Here is a 24,152-nt window from a genome sequence, read left to right on the forward strand (position 1 = left end):
AGATTATATTTGATATAAATGAATTATATATATACATATTTTTTTCCATCAAAACAAAAATATCAATTTGATATGATTAATTTAAAATATGTAATTTAATTGAATTGCATATGAGCATGTATGGAATAAAATTCATAATTAAAAATTCACTTGCTCTTGTTTCCTACAATATTATTGAAATAGTAATTTCACCAAAATAAATAATAAATATCAATTATATTTATGTTATGCTATATAATTTTATTAAAATAAATATATAAAACAAAAATAATATTAATAAATTTACTTCATTTAATTTAGCGATAAATGTATATTTAACTTATATCTCTCTCTCCTTAATATTAAAAAGAATGCTAACAAAAATATTAATATAAAAGATGAAAATATTAAAATAAAAACACGATAATAAGAAAATATTTTTATAAAAAAATAAAATTTTAAATGGTTTTGGTCAAGTTTGATAAAATAAATAAGTTAAATAAGTAAAAAAAAAAAAAAGAAAATTGACTTTGTAGAAGGAGAAGAGTAGTTTTGTCATAAAAAGTTGGATGCTTTAGTTTTGCGGAATTCATTTGGAAATAAAAAAAAAAAATACAATACGATCTTCATGGTTTGCCAAATACAACTAGTCCCTCCTAGTCTTTTTTAAAATCACTAATTTGTCCCCATATTTTACTTCTATTATACTATTTAGTCATTTTATCCAATTTTTTGTATATTTTCTGTTAAATCAACAAGAAAACACAAAGGTCAGATGAGAGATATTAAAATATTATACCAAAAAAAATTACAGTAACTTGTGGTTTGAAAAATACAACTAGTCTATCCATGTGTTTTTAAAAACAAAAGGGGGTATTGTTCATAATTTTCATAAGATACTTAATGGAAAATAAGCAAAAATTGAACGAAATGACCTTATAATTTGATGGAAGTAAAATATAAAAACGTTTTAGTCTATTTCCTAAAAAATAAGGACAGACTAGTTATATTTTACAAACTACACGGATCATACTATAATTTTCTGTTAGATCATAGATCATGGATCCTAATTGATCATAGAAGAACAACATTGGAGTGTTTGGGAGATGAGAGAAGAAAAGAAAGGGAAGAAAATAGAAGAATGGAGAAGGGTGAGAGAATAGAAAAGACAAGGATAGCATATTCATTCATTAATTGTTGTTTACTTGCTTCACAATACCATATTTATGGTTACAGCCACTTAAATGACACCTAGGCTAATTCCTTATACCACTTAGTAGCCAATTAAATCTCTAATCCAAATCATCCCCTGTATATAACACACGCCTGACATTTTCCTTTTAAAAATTCCATTTATTTTTTTGAAATTATATTTATTTATATAGAATTGAATTCATAGAATTATAATCTATATTTTTTTAATTGCAAACATAAAAATAAATATAAAATTCTAAATAAATTCTAAAAATTCATTTATTCCAAACAAGGAGTTTGGATACAATAGAATTAAATCGATTAAACACTTATTGTATAAATTTAAAAATATAAAATTATTATTTCAAAACTTATATTAACTATATATTTAATCAATATTTTACATATAAAGTCAAAATTTTTTAAAAAAATTATTATTTTAGTATAAAGAGGTGTCCGGATTATTGAAAAAAAAAAGAACTTTAGTATATCATAAGTTCAATTTTAAAATTTAAAATGCTAGAATTTTAAAGTTGAAGGGTTAAATGTGTATTTGGATAAATCTAAAACCCAAATTTCACATGGAAAACAAAAAACCAAATCTAATCTAATAATAAGACAAAAATAAAAACAAACAAAAAAGTGAACTTTTCCTTGTGACACACCTGTGTAAAATGGGACCAGATCCCATTCCGTACATTTGTAGGGGCTATTCATGGAAATGATCCTCAAGTTCAAACGTACAACCCCTTGTTGCACTCGCTTGCCTTCAACAGGGTAGTTGACCGTTGAACTCCCTAATTAAGACAGACAGGTAACCCCACTCACCCACCCTCGGCCCACCCAAAACTCTAATAATATAGTTTAATGCAACTTGTATTACTTGATTATCATTATAATTATTGATTAGTATTTAGTACTACAATTATATTATTATTAATAGGTTAGTTGCCACTTGCCACTACTAAACCCACTGCCTTCGACATTGAAAACTCCACCCTCACTGGACAAAAAACCCACAGATTCAACGGAGTTTCCGATCCAAAGCAACCCAACGTCGATAATCCCAACCAGTCTACTATGCTCAAAACCCATTTTGTAATTTGCTATACTACTGAATCTTGATCTTCAATATAACAATTCCATCAAACACCCATATCAGTAATGGCAGTTTCTAGTGATTCAGTCCTGAAAATCTTTACAAAGCACCCCAGCTTCAATTTAAAGAATGAGTTTCTTGGAAATGCTGCTGGTGCTTGTAGGGTTTCTTGCAATGCAAGAAAACAGAGGAACAAGGGAAGGATTATTGGAGTGAAAGCAGTAGCGGAGGCTAGTTTTAAGGCGTTGGAGGGGTTTGATAAGGTGAAATTGGAATTAGGATTGGATTCTGTGGCTGAGAAGGAATTGAGAGAAAATGGGTTTACGGGGATGAGGAAGACGAAGCTGGTATGCACTATAGGACCTGCTTGTTGTTCACTGGAGGATTTGGAGAAATTGGCTAAGGGAGGGATGAATGTGGCTAGGCTTAATATGTGTCATAATACAAGAGAGTGGCATAGAGATGTTATTAGGAAAATTAAGACATTAAATGCGGAAAAAGGGTTTTGTGTTTCAGTTATGATTGATACTGAAGGCAGTCAGATTCATGTTGTTGATCATGGAGCTCCTTCCTCTCTTAAAGCAGAGGTATTTTAACTTGAACCCACTGTCCCACTTTTTACTTCTTTCCTGGCTAACGCGCTCTGTAGTTTAGTTAATGCTTTAATTCCAATAAGTTCAGTGGCTGAAATCAATGCTTGCTTTTATCAGGAATAAGTAGTTGACTTGTTATTTTAGGTTTGGTATAACGATTTGAAGGTATAAAAAGTTTCCAATCACAGTGTGGGGCTCTTTTCTTTTATCTTTTTTGGTGCATTAACAGTCAATAAGTGGAATTCAGTGTTTGTATTTGCTTGAATTAGGGAAAAACTTGACAATGAGCTATTTCTTCTATTGGCTTCTCGTAATCATTTTGTTAAACATGAATTGCATTTATCCATTTTTGTTCTCTGTCATCAGGAAGGTTCAGTTTGGGTATTTACAGCTCAAAATTTTGAGGGTTCACGTCCATTCACTGTCCGGGCAAACTATGAAGGTTTCTCTGAAGGTGGTGAATTTGTCGCTTAGTTAGTCATTGATCTTTCTATTTTACATGCAATTAGAAGATAATTCTATATAATTCATTGCCTTAATGTAATTGAATTACTTTTAGGCATTATGGTGGGTGACGAACTGATTATTGATGGAGGAATGGCAAGTTTTCAAGTTGTTGAGAGGATGGGAAATGATTTGCGTTGTAAGTGCACAGATCCTGGTTTACTCTTACCTCGAGCCAAATTGAGCTTTTGGAGGAATGGGAAGCTTTCCTATCAGGGTCTCCCAACTATATCAGAAAAGGTTGAATTATGCTTATTCTATTCTGGCAATAATTTTACATGTATTTTCGTGTGGTTAATACATGTTTCATCAGATAGAGAACTTTTTGGTCTTAGAGTCACTGTTTCAGCATCTGCTGAAGAATTTTCTGTTTCACTACTTCTTTTGCTGGCATGCCTCAAAATATAATGCAACAGGGTCTTTAGATTAGGTTGTTTGATTAAAAACTATCAAAAAGTCAAATTGCTTCCTGCAAAATCTTATTCCCTGAACTGTAGAAAGCCAAGGGTACTCCTTGTTTCTAAAGGGAAGTTCATAGATTTATCTAGTGAAATGGGAGGAAAATATAATGACAACTGTTGCATTTTTTACTCTTGATAGATTTTAGGTAGGAAAAAAGAAATTACATTTCTTCAGTTTAGATGCCTTAGGGTTCATTTCTTCCTGTTGTATTGGGCTGCACACAGCTTTTGAGGGTTGAAAATGCATCTGCCTCCCTAAGCAGCTCCCACCAAGAGCTGCAGTTTGGCCATTTGCAGCAGGCCAAACAGGGTCTCAAATAGATTAGCAGGTTAGCATTGGTAGAAACTTTGAAGCATCCAACCAATTTCTTCCCCTGCTCATAATTCACATTTCACTCTACAGGACTGGGAAGACATTGCTTTCGGAATTTCTGAAGGTGTTGATTTTATTGCTGTATCATTTGTAAATGATGCTGACTCTGTCAAAGATCTGAAGAACTATCTCTCGACCAAGAAATCAGAGTAAGAAAGTATTAATACATTCACAAAGTTGGCATTTCATATTATTTCACTTGAAGAGCATTTCTTTGTATTGCATATGAGGTTTCATGCTGTCTATTTGTAGCTCACCAAATAAACATATCGTATCACATGTGAGGAATTGTGATTTTACACAATGTTTTCCTTCTGCCTACATTTGATGGATCCTTTGTGGTAAAGTGCTTGCCTAAGCCATGAGAGATGCTTTGTGGCATGATTTGATCTAAATCTCACTAGTGACTACCTCGATTAGTTATTTATCTGTTACAAGGTGTAATTTTTTGCTTTGCATGGTGGTCATATATAGAACAGTATGGACTTGTAAAAGCGTGAACTTGTTTATGTAATGGCTTGACCATGGGGCATGTGATCATAACCTGTGAGGAATTCAGCTTCCATTAGTATATGATTCAACAAATTCTCAATCCTGTCTTATGGCAAACTTCAGCGTTATAATTTTGACAGTTGTGCTCGTTGTTTATGATCTGTGGAATTAGAGGAAAATGCACTGGCTTCAGTTGCATCTTTCAGCTAGAGATCCTTTCTTTCCATTTTTCTCATGGTCTTATGCATCATGCGTGACTCAAGTGTCAAATCATAGATGCTACAAAAGTGGTACTAAGGACCAACTTATTCATCTTCTTTATTTCTTGTTTTATACAATGACATTGCATGTTGACATGACCTCAAAAAACTCTTTTTGCTGAATCTGATTCTACCCTATTTTCTCACTTAGTTCTATTCTCTTTCTTTTCCTTATTAATTTTATATCTCTTGACAAATTAAAATACAAGCAGCTGCAGTTGTAACACTGTTCAATTTGTCCGTCCAATATCATGTCAACCTAGTTATGAAAGTATTTTTAGTTCTTTGGCACTGAAAGTTGAAATCATTCTTGGAATCTTCTGGAATTCAATTAATGTGATTTTTGACATTTACAGATCAGTAAGAGTATTAGCTAAGATTGAGAGCTTGGAGTCTCTTCAGAAATTGGAAGAAATTGTTAAGGTCTCTGATGGAATCATGGTCGCTCGTGGTGACCTAGGAGTAGAAGTCCCACTTGAACAGATTCCAGCAGTTCAAGAGGATATAACTGATATTTGCAGGAAGCTGAACAAGCCAGTGATCATAGCTTCTCAACTTCTTGAATCAATGGTTGAATATCCAACCCCAACACGTGCTGAGGTACTGTAATACACCAACTATTATTCTGAAAAATGTTTTTCCCCCTCAAGACATTCTTGATTGGTCAAGTGTTCCTTTTATAATGAATATCCAACCCCAACACGTGCTGTGGTACTATAATACACCAACTATTATTCTGAAAAATGTTTTTTCCCCATTAAGACACTTTTGATTGGTCAAGTGTTCCTTTTATAATGAAATCTTCTTTGATGCAATAAGGTTGCAGATGTATCTGAAGTGGTTCGTCAACATGCTGATGCGATGATGCTTTCTGGTGAGTCAGCTATTGGACCATATGGAGAGAAAGCTCTTTCTGTCTTGCGGATGGTCAGTAATCGAATGGAACTACAGAGTCGTGAGGAAAACTATCAAAGTGCAATCAATCAACATTATCTTGGAGTTTCATTGCCGGATCACATATCTGAAGAGATATGCAATTCTGCTGTTCAAATGGGTAACTTGACTTTTCTCTTCTACATTATATATTTAATGTCGACCTTTCTGAAAGCAGTTATCGGCTTGGTATCTTATAACCTATAATATTTACTGGTAGGAATACCTGTTGGAATGATTTAAAATCTTGAACACAGGAAGAAAAAGGTTCATATTAGTGTGTGCGTATGTGTACATTAATTTGTTGGTCTGTTGAAAGCATTTCTTTTAAATGAAATAAATCATTGTTCATTTTAAAACAAATTTTCGGCATAAATATTAATATATGGTTCCCTAGAAAACCAAGAAATATTAAAAATGAACGAGGTGAGTAGAATCTTTTCTTTTTACATTTTTGAGGATTCTGTTTGAAAGAGTGATTTGCTAAGCTAGGTAATTACTGCAACCTGTTTGGAGAACTATGAACTGACTATATCCTTATTGCCAGATAATTATTTGTCTCAATTGATCGCCAAACATATGAATTTGTTTATCTCAGGCTTGCTACTAAGCTTGTATTGTTATTTTCTATTTGCAGCTAATAAGCTTGGTATAGATGCTATATTTGTCTACACAAGGCATGGAGAGATGGCATCGCTGCTTTCACGCAACCGTCCAAACCCTCCAATTTTTGCATTTACAGATGACAATGATGCTCGAATGGCATTGAATTTGCAGTGGGGAGTTATCCCCATCCTTGTTGATTTATCAGATGACATGGAAGCCAACATATCAAAAACTATTGCTCTTATAAAAATAAAAGGCATGATTAATGATGGAAAATCTGTTTTGATAGTCTCGGATCTCTCTCCATCCAACGCCCGAGCTTCCTTCCAGTCGATCCAGGTGAAGACCATTGAGTAGAGAAATATTCATCTTCAAAATGCGCTCGCTGCTCAGTGATACAAGGGAAGGTAAAAGCAATGATGACGGAATCCTTCCAAGGCAGAAGCTTTCATACTTTCAGTGGAAGTGATTCTTTTTGGCTTTATCTTGTGTCTGCAAATTGTCAAATTAATACACAGACAAACTATCTCTGTCTTGCATAGACAGCAAAAATCGCCTTAGCTTAGCTGCAGAGTGTTGAACAGACTTTGAGGATTGTTTGATTTACTTGCATTTTGTTAATTTCAATTAATAAATGGAAAAAAAAGGTGTGTTTTTACATTAGCACGATTAGTTCTCCTGTAAAACATGGCGTCTCCAGGGCACAAGACTCCCTAGTTTGAAAATAAGAATTTTATCCGTTGGATTGAATTATTTGGTTATAATTGAATAATGCACATCCCTAAATTGTTCTTTATTTTCCTTTGCCAATATAACCCATGGAGAAGTGATATAAGCAGGAAGTTCTTGAATCACAATGATTATGAAATATGCAATTTAGTTGTTAATTTGCATGAAATAAAATATAAAACTTAAATATAGTCGTTTTTAACCTAAAGTGTCTCATCTAACCATTAAACGGCAGTGAGAGAAACGCTTTCTAACGTGTGTGTGTATATATATATATATATATATATATATATATATATATATATATATATGTTTGATAAAAATGGTAATTAAAAAATGATTATCCATTAGCTAACCCACTTACACAACCACCGTTAAATCCGTTACCAAACAGCAAGAACAACAGAAACCATCAAAATTCAGAACAAAACAAAACAGAGAAAACCTTCACTCTCTGTCTCTCTCCTTTATGTTTTTCTGTTTCACTGTAAAATTTCATTTGTAATATGGCAATGCTGCTGTCTGTTTGGACCACTACACACCATTTATTATGTGTTGTCTGCACAGATGAGGGCAGACGTGGCACATCATCTGCATGCAATCTAAAACCAGTTCAGTTCGGAAAAAGAATCTCTAGGAATACATTTCGTCTGTTGTAATGTAATCTAACCGAAGTTATATTTTACAACATGTAATGAATTTTAAAATTATCTTTAAAAATTTCGAACTTTATAAACTAACACTATATTGCAAATTTTGAAATAATAAGACATAAATTTATATCATAGAAAACCTTAAGTATGTTTCCATAGTTAATCAGTCCATTCAAAGATTGAATACTTCAAAATCCCAGATTCCCCCCTTTTTTTCCCTTAATTGCAAGAACAGTCATTTAAAAATTAAAATGTTAGTTTACCGTTAAAATTGGGCAGTCTGTACCACCCATTTTAAACTGTCCTTTAAGTTTCAAGTAATATGATTAATGTATCATAATCCAACTACCAAAACACTAATACTACTTCTTGGTGCTAATTTAATCCACTTTTCAAAAAAAAAAAAAAAAAAAAAAAAAAGAATCTTCTTTCTTAGTTCCTACCTTGTAAACTTCACCAATTTTTCCCAAGAATTCAAGAAATTCCAAGCAAATATCCATCGATAACTCCAATGTTTATGTTACTCAGCACTATCAGTCCTAGTTCTTGATATTCTGTTGCCAAAACTACATTTCCATCAAAAACCCATTTCATCCATGGCAATAGCAAGCGATTCAAGCTCTACCCTTACATTTCACAATTCAATCCCTTTAAAAAACCCAAATGTTAATTTAAGTAAACAGGTTTTCAGTCTTCCACTGTTTTCTCGTGGGGTTTCTTGGAATTCAAGGCAACTGAAGGGCAAATCTTTTGACAGTGGGCTTGTGCGTGCAATAGCAGAAGTGAATACAAAGAAAGAACATAAAACTTCGGATTTTTTACGGTTTGATGTGGTTGCAGAGACAGAATTGAGAGAAAGAGGGTTTTTGGGGATGAGGAAAACGAAGCTGGTTTGTACAATTGGGCCCGAATGTTGTTCATTGGAGGAATTGGAGAGCTTGGCAATTGGAGGGATGAATGTGGCTAGGCTTAACATGTGTCATGGCACTAGAGAGTGGCATCTTAATGTGATTAGAAGGATAAAGAAATTGAATATGGAAAGAGGGTTTTCTGTTTCTGTGATGATTGATACTGAAGGGAGTCAGATTCATGTGGTGGATCACGGAGCTTCTTCCTCTCTTAAAGCAGAGGTATTTGTTTAATTATAACCTAGTATTGGTAATTGTTGAGAAAATAAGGTAAGCAAGGCCCTCTTATTAGCTTTTTGTTTAACTGGAGAAAAAAAATATGAAAATGGTCTTTTTTTTGTTTTTTTCCTTTTGAACCCACTGGTTGGTTTTTCTTTGTTTAGTAAAAATGATGTTTTTAGGATTAATCATGATAACTGTTTTCCGAAAAGAAAATGAAATTGCAATCCTTGTTGGCTTTTTATTCTCTTTGAAGCAACTGAGTTAACCAAATTAACTCCAGTTTCAATTTTGCTTTAACAATGGAAACATCACCAGGTGCTTTGTTTGAGCTGGTTGCTGATGGTTTAATATACCTGTTCATAAGGAAAAGTTATTATTTACTTTTCTCAAGGTCCAACAGTAACTAATTTTACTTGACCAGTCGAAAACATGACTATGCTGTGCTGGTTGTGTCAGCTCATGGTATTTTTTTTTTTCTTGAACATAGTCATAGAAATTAATTTCCTTTGGTGGATTTTTCTTCTCCTTGGAATCAGGAAGGTTCAATATGGTTGTTTACTGCAGAAAAATTTGAGGGTTCTCTTCCATTCACAGCTCAAGCAAACTATGAAGGGTTTTCTGAAGGTAAAATTGGAACCTTAAATTATGGGTCATGGAATTTATCTATCTTTAAATGCAAATGGAAAGTTTGAACATGATGAACACTTGGCAGCTATTATAGTTGGAGATGAACTAGTTATCGATGGTGGAATGGCAAGCTTTGAAGTAATTGAGAAGATAGGGAATGATTTGCGATGTAAATGCACAGATCCTGGTCTGTTCCTGCCTCGAGCCAAATTTAGCTTTTGGAGAGAAGGGAAGCTTGTGGAGAGGAATTATGAATTGCCTACTTTATCATCAAAGGTTGACTTCGTATGCTTCTCTTTTTGTATTGGCTTCACGGTCTCTTAAGGGTTTAATCCTGATCTTACTTTTATGCTTAAATATTTGTTTCTTTAAATGTGGATATAAATCCTGTACAGGCTTATAGGATATAAGGGTAGCATGCAGGCCGTTGTCACTAAAATTTCATTGGTTCATTGGCATTTACATTCGAATATTTAACACAAATAGATTGTTTTATGATAATATTGGAGAATTTTGAATTATATTTTCTTTGTGGGAAGTATTTGCATGTTATCATACTCAAGATTCCTATTTTCATTCCTTCAGGATTGGGCTGATATCAAGTTCGGAATTTCTGAAGGTATTGATTTGATTGCTATGTCATTTGTTAATGATGCTGATTCTGTCAAGCATCTAAAGGACTACCTCTCCACTAATTCAGCCAAGTAAGTAGGATTCACTGAGTTAGTATATATATATTTCTTTCAAGAAAAAACTCCCTTTTGTTAGTAATATTGTATGATGTATTACAGCAGCATTGCCTAAAAAAGCCATGCTGTAAAACATACAACTCGCAGCTTTTTTTTTTTTTCAGCTTAAACTTCTTAGATCATGCATTTCATGCATCATGTTCCGCTGCTTAATGTTGAAATTATCTCTCACTGTTGTATTGCACTACCACTTGCTTGCAAAGAGTTGGCAAATTCCCTTTACTTATCAAAGTATGTAGCTGATCTTAATGCCTGGCAAGCTGATTTTGCCATATTCTAAATGCCATAAAATTTGTTGATTCTGTCATTCATCTGCTTCTCATTTTAAATATGGATAGTTGAGTTTAATAGTTTTGCCAATGAATGAGAAGGAATTTGCTCCTACATATGTGTAGGAATTATGAGTTTGCTGTAAGATGTGTATTTTCATTTACAGATCAATAAGAGTATTAGCAAAGATTGAGAGTTTGAATTCTCTTCAGAAATTGAAAGAAATCATAGAGGTGTCTGATGGAATTATGGTGGCTCGTGGTGACCTTGGAGTGGAAATCCCTCTTGAACAGATTCCAATAGTTCAACAGGAAATAACTCATATTTGTAGACAATTAAACAAGCCTGTGATTGTAGCTTCTCAACTTCTCCAGTCAATGATTGAATATCCAACCCCAACACGCGCTGAGGTATTGTACCACAAAGTCTCTTACATTTTGCATTTCCATTGTAAGGACTTTTTTTCTAGAGAAAGGCGAGAGACATCAAAGGGAAAATGAAAAAAGGTTTGTATTACATATATATAAATGTAAGATATTTTGTTGAAAAATTTAAGAGGCAATAGAAAGCACAATTAGAGAGACTAAATATAAAAAAGGCCAATTTGAATGGAAAATCACAAACTCCATCATACTGTATCTATAAAATTGCATAAAAGAATGAGAAAAGGACTGCTTTTTTTTATAATGTTTGGCAGCAAGAGATTTTATATGTTCATTTTACTTTGTTTGAAGTGAAAGGTTTCCTCATCACATGATGGCATAGAAGTTTTCAGATTGTCAGTTGGAAATGTTGAATAATGAGATTCTTGGGTTTGTTTGGGATGAGACATCTCTTTGTTGTTAATTAAGATGTCTTTTCTGGGATTTGCCTTTTCTTTTCTTTCTTTTGCAGCTCTTCTTCTTTGCTTTCTAAAGGATAATGATAGTACAGAGTATGTTTCGAAATTTCATTAGTGTTTTTCTTCTATGTTGCAACAAGGTGGCAGATGTTTCTGAAGCAGTCCGACAGTATGCTGATGCACTGATGTTGTCTGGTGAGTCAGCTATTGGATCGTATGGACAGAAGGCTCTTTCTGTCTTGTGGATGGTTAGCAGTCGAATGGAACTATGGAGTCATGAGGAAAACCGAGGAAGTATTCTTCGTGAATCTCAACTTGGAGACTCACTCCATGATCGCATTGCAGAAGAAATATGCAATTTTGCTGTTGAAATGGGTGAAGTTATTTTCTTTTAACTTCCCTGTATTATTCTAATATGAAAATGGGAAACCAATAAGGTTATTTGGTAACTTAATTTATATTGATCCCCTTATCAAGTATCTTGTTAGAAGTCAAACACTAACAGATATTGGCTATATAGTATATCTAGACATCAGCTACTATATGTTGTGAATTTACTTGATTTTCTCTTGCTTTCCCGCCTACGTGCTAGCATGTAAATGTTTGTTCTTTACTAACACACAGACTTATTAGGTAATAATTTTTTTGTTCTGCAGCTAACAACCTTGGTGTGGATGCAATCTTTGTGTATACAAATCATGGACAAATGGCATCACTTCTATCCCGCAATCGCCCATATCCTCCAATATTCGCATTCACTGGTGACAGTAGTGCTTATATGGCTCTGAATTTGCGGTGGGGAGTTACCCCCCTCCTTGTTGATCTATCAGATGACATGGAAGACAACATCTCGAAAACTATAGACTTTATGAGAACAAAGAGGGTGATAAATGAGGGAGACACTATTTTGGTTGTATCGGATTTCATTCGAACACACGCAACAACATTCCAATCAATCCAGGTAAAGAAAGTAGTTTAGCAGAAACTTCGAATCTGCAAGAGGGTATTATGAAAGAAGCTGATATATGTTGCTGATGCTCTTATTTGATATACCTAATGTATTATATTATACATGTAAAATGGAAAAGAGAACAAGTTTGTGAATGTTGTGCACTTCTGTTATAGCATACGAGAAGTGTTAATACACTAATAATATTTCTGTTTGAGAAAATTTGCAGTAAGAAATAACGATGGTGCTGGTTCAACTCAGGAGAACAGAAGGAAAAAGCAAAAAGGAAAAAAAAAAAAAATTGTTCATAACCCCATATCTTTAATCAAACATTTTTTGTTAGCTATAATGTTGGTAGACCATCCAAACGCTCAGACAAAAAAAAAAAAAAAAAAAAAAAAAAAAAAAAAAAAAAAAAAAAAAAAAACATATGTTTTTTATGTAGTTTTAGGACATTAGGAGTAGTTTTGGTGAGCAGATATGGGCAAAGAAAGAGTTAAAGTGGTTATGTCCTTTTCTTTTTCCTTATATCTTTTGCAAAAGGAACAATTGTCACAACCAACATAAAAGTTAGGGTACAGTTTTTGGAAGTATACTTATTATTCAATTATTTTAGAGAAGCAATTAAGACCTGCAAGTCTTATTAATTATATTGTGGTCCAGTGTTGATGGGTATTGCTTTGGAGCCATCTTACTGATGCCAATAATTTCTTCATTCTTTTGTATCTCTCCAATATATATAATATAATTAGGGATGATCAAATGACATCATCTGAATAGAGCGGATAAAATTCAATCCATTTAGTGATGGATCGGATATGAATTTTTAAAATAAAATTTATGTGTATATAGATCGAATGCGGATATAGCATAATCCGATCCGTGAAAATAATTTTATTTTTTTCTTATATTTATAAAATTGTTGAGCAGTCCAGATGCCTTTATTCTTCTCTTCCTTTTTTCTTTTTCATTTATATTTTAAATCTTTATCTTCAACAACTCTTTCATCCCTACTTCAAATAATTTTTTTTTTTCAATCTCTACTTCAAATAAAAAAATATGAGTTGAACGTTACAATCCCTAGTATGACCTCTTTTGTGCTTAACAATTGTTAAAGTCTCTTCTAGTTCACATGATATTTTCTAATTATTGTTAGGAATTTTTGTATTTCATCAATAAATAATATGAATTTTTATTAAATTGTTATTTTATTTTTATTTTTCTTTTAAACACAATAAAAACGGATAATATCTGAATATGAGCAGAGTGGATATAAACATAATATATAAAAATATTCGGGGATCAATTATAGATTTTGCATAATCCGATACATCATGCATATTTTTTTTATTGATTGAGGGATCTATCATGCATAATTTTAATAGGAAAGTTAGTAGGATTAATAATTTTTCTTTATACTATGAATTTTTTTTATTAACTATAGCTATTTTTAAAATGTTAAAACTTTCTATTTAACCATTTAACTTGCGGGTCGATTGATGGTTTTGACCTATAATTGAGTGTAGTAAAGCAAAAGCCCTTGATCCTATCAAATATTTTTTTGACTGGTATTGCTAATTCGGATTCACAATCTTATTAATTTAAATTCGTACAGAATAGATCCATAATTCAAGACTTCTAATTAAAAAGGAAAAAGTGTCATTGATTCTATTCATAGAAAGATTCGAACTTAAATTCAAAACCTCAAGTTAAAAAAAAAAATCATTGTGATCTCATCTCACTCTCGAGGGTTTGGTCCTATCAATTTATTATGAAAAGAAAAATTTAAAAATATTATATCTTTTGATTAGAATGGGTGTATTTTAATTCATTGTTTATTTTATAAAAAATATGTTTTTCCTGTAAAATGATTATATAAATTTTTAAAAGAAAGATTCTAATTTTAAACGTAAATCCAAAATTTTCAACGCTTTCAAAATCAAAAGAAACGAAACCGGAAATGATTATATATTTTTTAGCTAACTTCAATTTGGAATTATTTGTATAATTTCGCTTCATTCTCGTGGAGACCGGAAATGTGTGGGCTATTCCTAAAGTGACGTCACTCAACTTCTAAGCCACAAAAGTTATCAGATACACGCATCGTCCCCTGCGCACATTAGCCCCTCATAATACATTCTCACTGAATACCCACTAGGTGACAACAAAGCCACCATTTCTCGCCACCGCTTCTTTCCTCTGTATTCTTCTAACAGAACTTTATAATAATTTAAATTTTTAAAAAAATTCTGTTGGTTTGAGCTTTTTCAATAATTTGAAGCTGTGATGCTAAACAGGTCATAAGAAAAATGGCTTCTTTATACATACTGAAAACCACTCTATCTCCAGTTTCCATTTCACAGCCGAATTTTCCCGGAAAATGGGATTCCAGGAGAACAGTTTTCAGGTTGAAAAGTTTTAGTGCTTTGAGTTCAAGAAAACACATCCTGAGACCGAAATTGAGGGTTTTATGTTCAGTTCAAGAAGGAGAAAACCAAAGCAATGGCAAGTTTTCTGCTTTTTTTAGAGTTGAAGTTTTCATTTTTGTGTTTGATTTTGCTATTCTGATTTTGGAATTTCCGTGTTATTTCAGGTGAGGAACCGCCAGAATCGTTGTTCATGAAGGAATTGAAGAGGAGAGGAATGACTCCAACTTCATTGCTCGAGGAAACTAGCAGAGGGAGTTATGGAGTGCAAGATGAAATAAAGATTGGAGAAGAAGATAGAGGTTTTCCTAAAAGAAACGCCGTTTCTACTGAATTTGATAAAGGAATTTCTAATCAAAGAGAGCGATCCATGGCATTGAATAGTGAAGGCCTTGAGGTAACCTTTTTTTTTTTTACTTTTTTTTTTATAATTGAGCATAATTTTATGTTAATATTGGAAATTATACTAAAAATTTTGATCTTTTTGTTCTGAAATTAAAGCGATTTGATCACAGAAATATTATAAACAAAAAAAAAAAAAAAGTTTTCTTTATTGTTTCTTGTTTACTTATGCCCAGAGTTCATTAGATAACACCTTTTAGAACAGTTTATATCACTTGACATTGTGAGTTCTTGAAGTAGATAACCAAATCGAGTCTAAACAGATAGGAAATGATCAACATTCAATATGTTGTGAAATATTTTACCCCTGATTTGCATTAAAATTGCCTCTTGACGGTTTGCTTCAAAGCATGTTATGAGCCATAAATTGCTCAAATTCTTTATTTTCTGTGAAAAAGTGGCTGTTTTTTGTTTAATACTTGTGTGGAATGTTTTTTTTATCAATCCCTCTGTGGTGCTTGCAATGTTAATAAACCAATCAATTCTGGTATTGTTTCTGACTTGGGTTTGATTGAATTAGAATGAGTATCATGCATCTTCTAATAAGGATAGCACTAATTGCTGGTTTAGTTTGTTTCTTCTTTATGAATCAGATAAGGGTGCGTGATTAGTTGGTTCATATTTTTATTAGTACTGAACTTTACTTTTTGCTCTTTATGTGCATACAGGCAAAAAAGGTACTAAAAATTTGTTTCTGTTTCAGGGTTTAATTCCTCGTGCTAAACTTTTGCTCACACTCGGAGGGACATTCTTTCTGGGATTTTGGCCACTGATTCTCCTAACTGTGGCATTCTTTTCTGGTCTTTACTTTGTAAGTTCTGTTTCTTTGTGATTTATGATGTTTTATTACTTCTAGTCTGCCATATTATTCGATTATTAACTTGTCTGGAGGCAATTAAATAGGGATTTGAAATTTGGAAGTTGGAAGTATGTTGAAGTCTGTTTCCCATGGTGATTGTAAACATAGACGGAATTTATTCCAGATTTTGAGGATGTATTCTCAACTACTATCTTTCTGAATAGGAATAGAGTGGCCACAAGATCTACTCAGTCGATTTTCGCCAAATAAGAATGAATAGGAATATAGTTCAAAATGATATGCTAAATTGACTCAAATTGGTCAGTTTTTTAATTTTATTTCGGATCTAGTATTATCAAGTTGAAGCTCAAATGATCATGCTGTTTGCTGAGCCTGAGGTGTATTCGGCATAACAGTTGACTGCAACCAAAAATTCATTTTCTCAACAATCTTTAGTATAGTATTTAGCTTAAGGTACTTAATTTTTGCAATAATCTTTGGGCTGGATGTGTCTTGGTCATCGCAGAAAACATCAATTATGGAAAAGCCATTATTTTTGGTTGGATATTTTATCAAGTTACACTTCCATTTATTATTTATTTATACACATCATGAAAGTTCGTCTTATTTGTGTTTGAGAAGTGAAGCTATCAAAATCCAGCATTCTATAGAATTGCAAATATGAACATTTACTACTTTTTTTTTTGCTGTTCATTACATCATCATATCACTTCCACCTAAGTTTTTCTATGAAATGCAATTACTGACATGCTTCATCGTTCACTCTGCAGTATTTTGGACCAAGTTTTGTCCATGATGCAAGCAACAGAGCGATCTCACCACCACCATATATCGATCCTTATGAACTTCTTGAAGATGAAAGAATATCACAAATAGCTCCTAGTTTAAAATGAAGGACAAGTTATTTCTTTGAAAGCCAGATTCCCAAGTCTTTCAAAGTAAATTCCTGTAACTTATTTCCTTTGTCCTTGTTAATTCTTTCCCTATGTAAATACTTCATGTACCTGTCAGTAAGAACTTCTTAAGGTAGACATCTTTCAATTTCCAGCTGCTTGTTGAATGGGCATGAAAGTTGTAAATGGCTTAACTCTTTACTTTCTCTTTCAAATTATATTCTACTAGGATCTGTGAAAAAATGCAGGAGATTCTTATTATTAATTATGTTCAGATATTGAGAAATTGGTTTCAATCAATCTGGCAAATCAAAAGATAAACAATAAAATTTTAACAATGTGATAACTACACGTTGGTTTCCTGAACAACTCTTAAAAAGGCAAAAAAAGGTCTTAACAACGTGTGATCTGCATGATACATGATACTCCCAACAAAAGCTTTGGCAAGTTAATTGTAGGAGAAGGAGCCTATCCTTTATATATATTGAAATATACATTGGCCATTTCTTTCCTACAAAGCAATCCCCAAAACTGCAAAAGCATTAAAACCTTGCTTTAGAGATGATAGAAACAGAGGACGATGGCTGAACTCTTCAATTTTTTTTTTTTTTAATATATTCCAAAATGAATATTCAATTACTGAATTACTTACCTTAACCTAATGTGTTGATTTTTTTTTTTCTCTCTCTTCTTTATGATCTATTATTCTGTTACTAATGAAAAATTAGAAAAACAAATGTTTGGAAAAGAAAAAAAAAATTAAACTACCTATCTATCATCTCGGAGTTTAGATGAATCAAAATCTATGAAGTTCTAACTTATTTTGTATAAGATCACTCATTTACCTCACTTAGCCATTCTTGGCACCGGTGGATGTTCCGGTTAAGGACCTATCAAGAATATCATATAAATCTTCACTTTCTTCTTTGACATTTTCTTGTGCCCTTAGTTCGGCGTTATCCAATCATCCAAGCATGTTTGTGGTTCCATTAATTCAGGTACCATCTAAAATCGTATTTCATCTAGTATATTTCCCTCTACACTAAAAAAGCTCGTTCAATCACAACAGTTGAGATTGGTACTGTTAAAAATTATTTCGCTATTAGTACAAGGATCGTAAATGTATTGACATGGCGATTCCACCAATTTAAAAATGGAAAGTTGTTACCCGTAATACTATCACCAAACTTAAAATAAAAATTTAAGATAGTTGTTAAGTTCAATAGTAGAACTACAACCGGATCCTTTAGATCTTTTTTTGTTTTTGTAATAGTAGTTGATCAGCGATACTTACCCTTTGGTTTGCCAATGATTAGTTATGAACTTAAGACGAATCAGAAGCAGGTAAACCAAAAAATTGAACAAATTTAATATATAAATCTATAATATTTTTCCCAACTTCATTCATTATTATATTTACATTGTCTTTTGGGTCAAGATTTAGCATTTTATAATAAACAATCAAATAATCATATAAAACTTCGAAATTTACATCTATGATCAAAAACACTAGCAATAACAAAAAGGGGTAAAATATTTTTAGAATAATTTAATCATTTCTTTTTCATTGAAAAAATGCAATCTTTTAATAATTCATTAATTTCAAATTCTTGAAAAGCATCAACAATAGCAATGCATACATGCAAAAATAAATGAGATGCGAAATAATAAACTCCACTAAAAGTATATATAGAATCATTAAAAATTTTTAAAATATCCAAAATTTTTATACAAACTTCCCAATTTTGTGGGTATAAATTAACTTGTGGCACATGATTAGTAAAAAATATGCATAATAATTCTCTATATCCAAAAGACTCATTTGATAATTCATATGTTAAATTCCAACAAGTTTGCACATTCCTTGGAAAACGTTTTAGTTTGTTATTATTTACTTTGCAAAATTTAGCTCATTCTTTCATTGTTTGGGGATGTCCAGTAAATATGAAATTGCTTTTTTAATTGGAAAAAATAAAAGAATCAATAATTCTTAAAGTGTCTTGTGCACATAAATTTAAAACATGACATGCACATCTAATATGAAAACTTTTTTCACCAAGATTGGATTCACAAATTCTTTCAAGATCAACAATTAATGCAGTATCGGTAAAGCATTCTCAAATGAAATTGAAAAAAATCTTTTTAACTAATTTATATTCACTTAAAATTAAATTAATAATCCTATATAATCCATACATTTGCAAAAATAAAACTTCTAACTGTTTTTTGCCTTTTTTATATAAAGATAAAACAGTTTGTTTTAGAGAACTCTTAGGCACTTGTTTAGCACAAGGATTTAAAGCATTTTGACAATATCGATTAAAACTCAATTTTTCACCCAAAGTAAAAGATAAATGTTCCACAGAAATTATGTTAGCTAATTATTCTTTTTGTTTTTTTTAGAATATTTAAATAAAAAAGAGTTATAAGATGTGTACTTGGAAATTTGTATTTGAGCTCAGTCTACTCCTAACTTTGTTGGATGTTTTGCCTTCAAGTGCTTTCAAAATATTTCACAGCTATCCGCATATTTGTATCTATAGGACACTCACAATAATAATTGCATCGTATAATTTGTCTCTTTTAAATTTCTTCTTGAAAAAGATTGCGAAAATGTCAAAACTTTGTCTTGATTGTCAAACAAATTGAGGATTTTGATCTTCTAAATCATCTACTTCATTAAGTTTGGATTCTTGAGTTGTAATATCTATATTTTCATTTGAATTATGAATGAAGTCGAACATGTCATTCACAGGCATATATGAGATTGAATTTTGCATTTCTCCAACTTTTCCCTTGCCTGACGAAATTTGAATTTCCTCCATTTCCATTATAAAATAATATTATGTTAAAAAATAGAGTATAAAAAATTAAAGATTATTTGCAAAAATTAGTGGGTAAAAAAAGTAAGAATATAGAAAAAAAAAAATGAAAGTATTTGGAAAAATTATGGAGTAAATAGTGAGAGATCACTTAGATAATATTATATTTATGGAATGGAGAAAATAATAGTAAATTGGAGAGATTAAAAAGATTAGAGAGCAGAGAAAAAATTTTGATATTTATAGTAAATTCAAAATTTTTTATTAAAAATACCCTTAGAAACTAACCGCTGTATAACTGTGAAGATTAATTTAGGGTTTTCTAGCTTTTTTTTTTTTAAATATAACTGTTAGAAACGTATAATGAAGCAAAACTTCAAAACCGCCGGTTCCAAAAGAGAGAATCATAACCAAACCAAACCACATATTCACAAGTCTTAGTTCTGATTTTAGCCAATTCCAATTTCAATTTTCACCGGTTCCAAAACAATGATTCTACCATTTAAACCTTAAAAGGGCCGCCCTAGTTACTGGATTCCCTAGTCCTCAAATTGGATCAAGATCTCTACTTCCGTCCAATCTATATATGATTTTGAAAAAGAAAAAGAAACAAACAAACAGAATTAGCCATAGCATTATTATGAGAGGTTTCTTTTGTAGTTCACACATTCAAAGTGCAGAGTTTAATTGTCAGAATTTATAAAAATCATCCCTCCTCATTAATCTTCTGCCTAACTCCACTTGCCCTACTTTTGCTTTATCCTTTCTCTTCTGCCCATGTCTCTTCTACTCCAAGCTTCTCCCTTTTTCAAACTTTCCTTTTATCTCGTCTAACAAGTCAGTTGCTACTAAATATGGCAACATGTACCAGCAAAACCGAAATCCTTAATTTACAAAATAACCATATAAATGGCTTTAAGTTATCAACTTTAACCTTCTAACCTTCTAATTGATAATTAGGGCATAAAGCAATAAAGAGAAGAACTAATATGATTTTGCCAATTCTATTATCACCGGTGATCATATCCCTCCTCAGTAACCAACTATGATGTTGAAGGAGAAAATGGTACAAACGGTTTACAGAAGTTCCAGCTCAGGCACTTGAGAACTGGGATAGTAAAAGAGGCGATAGAAATGAGGCTTATTAACGAAGATGTGGTTGCGTAGGAGGTAAAGGTGGCAGTGAGGTAAAATAGGTGGGGGGTAAATTATCCTCTGGTGAGTTGCACATGCATGATGCAACGAAACGCCACTTGTAATCTTCCAGGCATCATCAAATGTTTGATGTTATCAAAATTGACAAAATTAATTTGTTATAGCTATCATCAAATTTCATTTAATCTCTTCAAAATAAAATTATAATTTTTTTCGCCCAATAAATATCTAACTTTTGTTTAAAGTTATCAAAAATTGACAAATTTAATTTGTTACAGCTGCCATCAAATTTTATTTAATTTCTTAAGAATAAAATTGCAACTATTTCCCCCAATAAATATCTAACCTTAATGCAATTCCATCTTCAAACCTAACCAAACAAACATACCCAAAAAAATTCAGAACAGAGTTTTCTCCAACGTCATCATATTTTAACTATCAAAAGAATCTAAAAGAACCAACGCGACGACAGCATTAGACTAACAAAAGTAGTCAGAACGCAATCCCGACAGAATAGTTTATTAAACAGTAAATAGCATTCATTACTAGAATAGTTTGAAGCATATTCTTGAAGCAAGATGGCTTCAATTAAGAGAATGGTTCATAACAAGACAATCCAAAAAAGTAAAAACATACGCCATTGACAAAAGCATATATAGATTCCCAGAAACTGCTTAATATTCATCGTCATCACCTTCCTCGCCCTCAGCTGATTCAGCCCCAACCTCTTCATAATCCTTCTCAAGGGCAGCAAGATCCTCACGAGCCTCAGAGAATTCACCTTCCTCCATACCCTCACCCACATACCAGTGGACAAAAGCACGCTTGGCATACATCAGATCAAACTTATGGTCAATGCGTGAGAACACCTCAGCAACACTGGTTGAGTTGGAGATCATGCAAACAGCTCTTTGCACCTTGGCAAGATCACCACCAGGAACAACAGTGGGTGGCTGGTAGTTGATACCACACTTGAATCCAGTTGGGCACCAATCAACAAACTGAATTGTGCGCTTGGTCTTGATGGTGGCAACTGCAGCATTGACATCCTTGGGCACAACATCACCACGGTACATGAGGCAACAAGCCATGTACTTGCCATGGCGAGGGTCACACTTGGCCATCATAGATGAAGGCTCAAAAGCACTGTTGGTGATTTCAGCAACTGAGAGTTGCTCATGGTAAGCTTTCTCTGCAGAAATGACTGGTGCATAGGAGGAAAGCATGAAGTGAATTCTTGGGTATGGGACCAAGTTGGTTTGGAATTCAGTCACATCCACATTCAAAGCACCATCAAACCTCAAAGAGGCAGTCAATGAGGAAATCACCTGAAAAACCACATAAAATAATCATGTTAGTATGAAAGGCACCTAATGGTTACAACATCCAAACTTAAATGTTACATGGGAGGCGCCTAATAATCAAACAGAAAGAGAGAAACATTCACCTGAGAGACAAGCCTGTTAAGATTTGTGTAAGTGGGTCTCTCAATGTCAAGAGAGCGCCTGCAGATATCATAGATGGCCTCATTGTCAAGAAGCACAGCCACATCAGTGTGTTCCAGAAGGGAGTGAGTAGAAAGGACACTGTTGTAGGGCTCAACAACAGATGTGGAGACTTGAGGAGATGGATAGACAGTGAAACCCAACTTGGATTTCTTTCCATAATCAACAGACAAACGCTCCAAGAGAAGGGATCCAAGACCAGATCCAGTACCACCACCAACAGCATTAAACACAAGGAAGCCCTGGAGACCAGTGCAGTTGTCTGCAAGCTTTCTGATACGGTCCAAGCAGAGATCAACAATTTCCTTGCCAACTGAAGCAAACCAAACAATAAAAAGAACCATTAGAATTATATAACAAGCAACTAACAAATAAATATGAATTCTACTAATTAAGAGAAGATAATTACTGGTATAATGGCCACGGGCAAAGTTGTTGGCAGCGTCTTCCTTGCCGCTAATGAGCTGCTCAGGGTGGAAGAGCTGGCGGTAAGTTCCGGTCCTGACTTCATCAATGACAGTTGGTTCAAGATCTACGAAGACAGCGCGAGGCACGTGCTTCCCTGCACCAGTTTCACTGAAAAAGGTGTTGAAGGCATCGTCACCTCCACCGACGGTCTTGTCACTTGGCATCTGGCCATCAGGCTGAAGAGAACAACAAAAATTTGAAATTTAAATCACTAATCACTTAACCTAATAACCAAACCCTAGATCTAACAATTTAGAACAGATCTGAAGCGCAAACAGCACATAAAACCAAAATGAGAAACGAAACTGATAGATCTGAAATGAGAGAGATTAGAGCCTAATAGAACAGAAACGGAAGCAAATTTGAGGGACAAAAACTGTAAATAGCTAAAAAAACACAGATCCAAGCAGAAACAAAGGGAACGAAGTTAAACGAATTACAGATCTGATCAAATTTTCGATTGATAATTCATACATTATAGAAACTAATATCGATCTGAAGAAAAAAAACAGATCCGACTCAAAATAAATCACAGATCTAAGCATATATATAAAGAGACACGCAGGTATAGAGAAACAGACCTGAATGCCATGCTCAAGACAGTAAAGCTCCCAGCAGGCATTTCCAACCTGAATACCAGCCTGACCAATGTGGATTGAAATGCACTCTCTCATTTTCGCTGATTGAATTCACAAAAACTACTAATCGAAATAGGAAAAAGAAGACGAACGAAAGAGAATATGAAACGCTAAGAAGCGAAGGCGTTTATTAAGACGCCTTCTGGTTTAACCTTGTGATAGATGGAGATGAAGTATTGTTTTGGGGGTATTTATGGTTAGAGAGACGATGAGAGGAGGTTAGGATATTTGGTGGATTTAACTATGGTTTGGTTAAGGTAGGGTAACGAAGAAAGAGACGTTGATTGATTTAATGATGTGTTATGGTTTTATTGGTTGGGAGTTTACTGTGGTTAGGTTTTATTTCTCTATTTTTGATTTTTGAACTTTTAAAATTTTGCCGCTTGTGGCCAGCTAAGAGAAGCTTGGGACAGACAAACGGCGATTATTGGATAGGATTAGGCTGTTTGGGAACGGGAGTATTGTAGTCCCTTCCTTGGTTTTGACTTTTGAGTTACCAATCTTTTCTGTGTTTAATATTATCCTTGTCCTCTCTATAGTGTATACCTTATTCCGACTAAGATTGCAAATTGGGATGATTT

The 24,152-nt window shown here is 33.1% G+C and overlaps 4 protein-coding genes across 4 annotated transcripts; 3 read left to right on the forward strand and 1 right to left on the reverse strand.

Annotated features, from left to right (window-relative positions):
* The first annotated feature begins 2,121 nt into the window (after nucleotides 1–2,121).
* LOC105650829 (pyruvate kinase isozyme A, chloroplastic) lies at nucleotides 2,122–7,160 on the forward strand. Its single transcript, XM_012237794.4, has 7 exons — nucleotides 2,122–2,859; nucleotides 3,232–3,319; nucleotides 3,425–3,609; nucleotides 4,234–4,352; nucleotides 5,312–5,555; nucleotides 5,775–6,009; nucleotides 6,526–7,160. Exons 1-7 carry the CDS (start codon nucleotides 2,338–2,340, stop codon nucleotides 6,849–6,851), a joined length of 1,719 nt encoding a protein of 572 aa, XP_012093184.3. The 5' UTR covers nucleotides 2,122–2,337; the 3' UTR covers nucleotides 6,852–7,160.
* A 1,014-nt stretch (nucleotides 7,161–8,174) lies between these two features.
* Nucleotides 8,175–12,664, forward strand: LOC105650828 (pyruvate kinase isozyme A, chloroplastic). Its single transcript, XM_012237793.4, has 7 exons — nucleotides 8,175–9,006; nucleotides 9,543–9,630; nucleotides 9,719–9,909; nucleotides 10,219–10,337; nucleotides 10,819–11,062; nucleotides 11,634–11,868; nucleotides 12,150–12,664. The coding sequence occupies exons 1-7, from the start codon at nucleotides 8,473–8,475 to the stop codon at nucleotides 12,470–12,472; spliced, it is 1,734 nt and encodes a 577-aa protein (XP_012093183.1). The 5' UTR covers nucleotides 8,175–8,472; the 3' UTR covers nucleotides 12,473–12,664.
* A 1,893-nt stretch (nucleotides 12,665–14,557) lies between these two features.
* LOC105650827 (tubulin alpha-6 chain) lies at nucleotides 14,558–17,137 on the forward strand. The gene is made up of 4 exons (XM_012237791.4): nucleotides 14,558–14,947; nucleotides 15,036–15,265; nucleotides 15,974–16,081; nucleotides 16,861–17,137. Exons 1-4 carry the CDS (start codon nucleotides 14,752–14,754, stop codon nucleotides 16,981–16,983), a joined length of 657 nt encoding a protein of 218 aa, XP_012093181.1. The 5' UTR covers nucleotides 14,558–14,751; the 3' UTR covers nucleotides 16,984–17,137.
* Nucleotides 17,138–21,477: 4,340 nt separating this feature from the next.
* Nucleotides 21,478–23,747, reverse strand: TUA2 (tubulin alpha-2 chain). Its single transcript, XM_089722522.1, has 4 exons — nucleotides 23,515–23,747; nucleotides 22,875–23,109; nucleotides 22,408–22,778; nucleotides 21,478–22,288 (listed from the first exon to the last, which is right to left on the reverse strand). Exons 1-4 carry the CDS (start codon nucleotides 23,605–23,607, stop codon nucleotides 21,635–21,637), a joined length of 1,353 nt encoding a protein of 450 aa, XP_089578648.1. The 5' UTR covers nucleotides 23,608–23,747; the 3' UTR covers nucleotides 21,478–21,634.
* Between the last annotated feature and the right edge of the window lie 405 nt (nucleotides 23,748–24,152).

This window comes from Jatropha curcas, chromosome 6, assembly GCF_041381405.1.
Source record: "Jatropha curcas cultivar XTBG-Jc1 chromosome 6, XTBG_Jcur_1.0, whole genome shotgun sequence".
NCBI classification, from domain to species: domain Eukaryota; kingdom Viridiplantae; phylum Streptophyta; class Magnoliopsida; order Malpighiales; family Euphorbiaceae; genus Jatropha; species Jatropha curcas.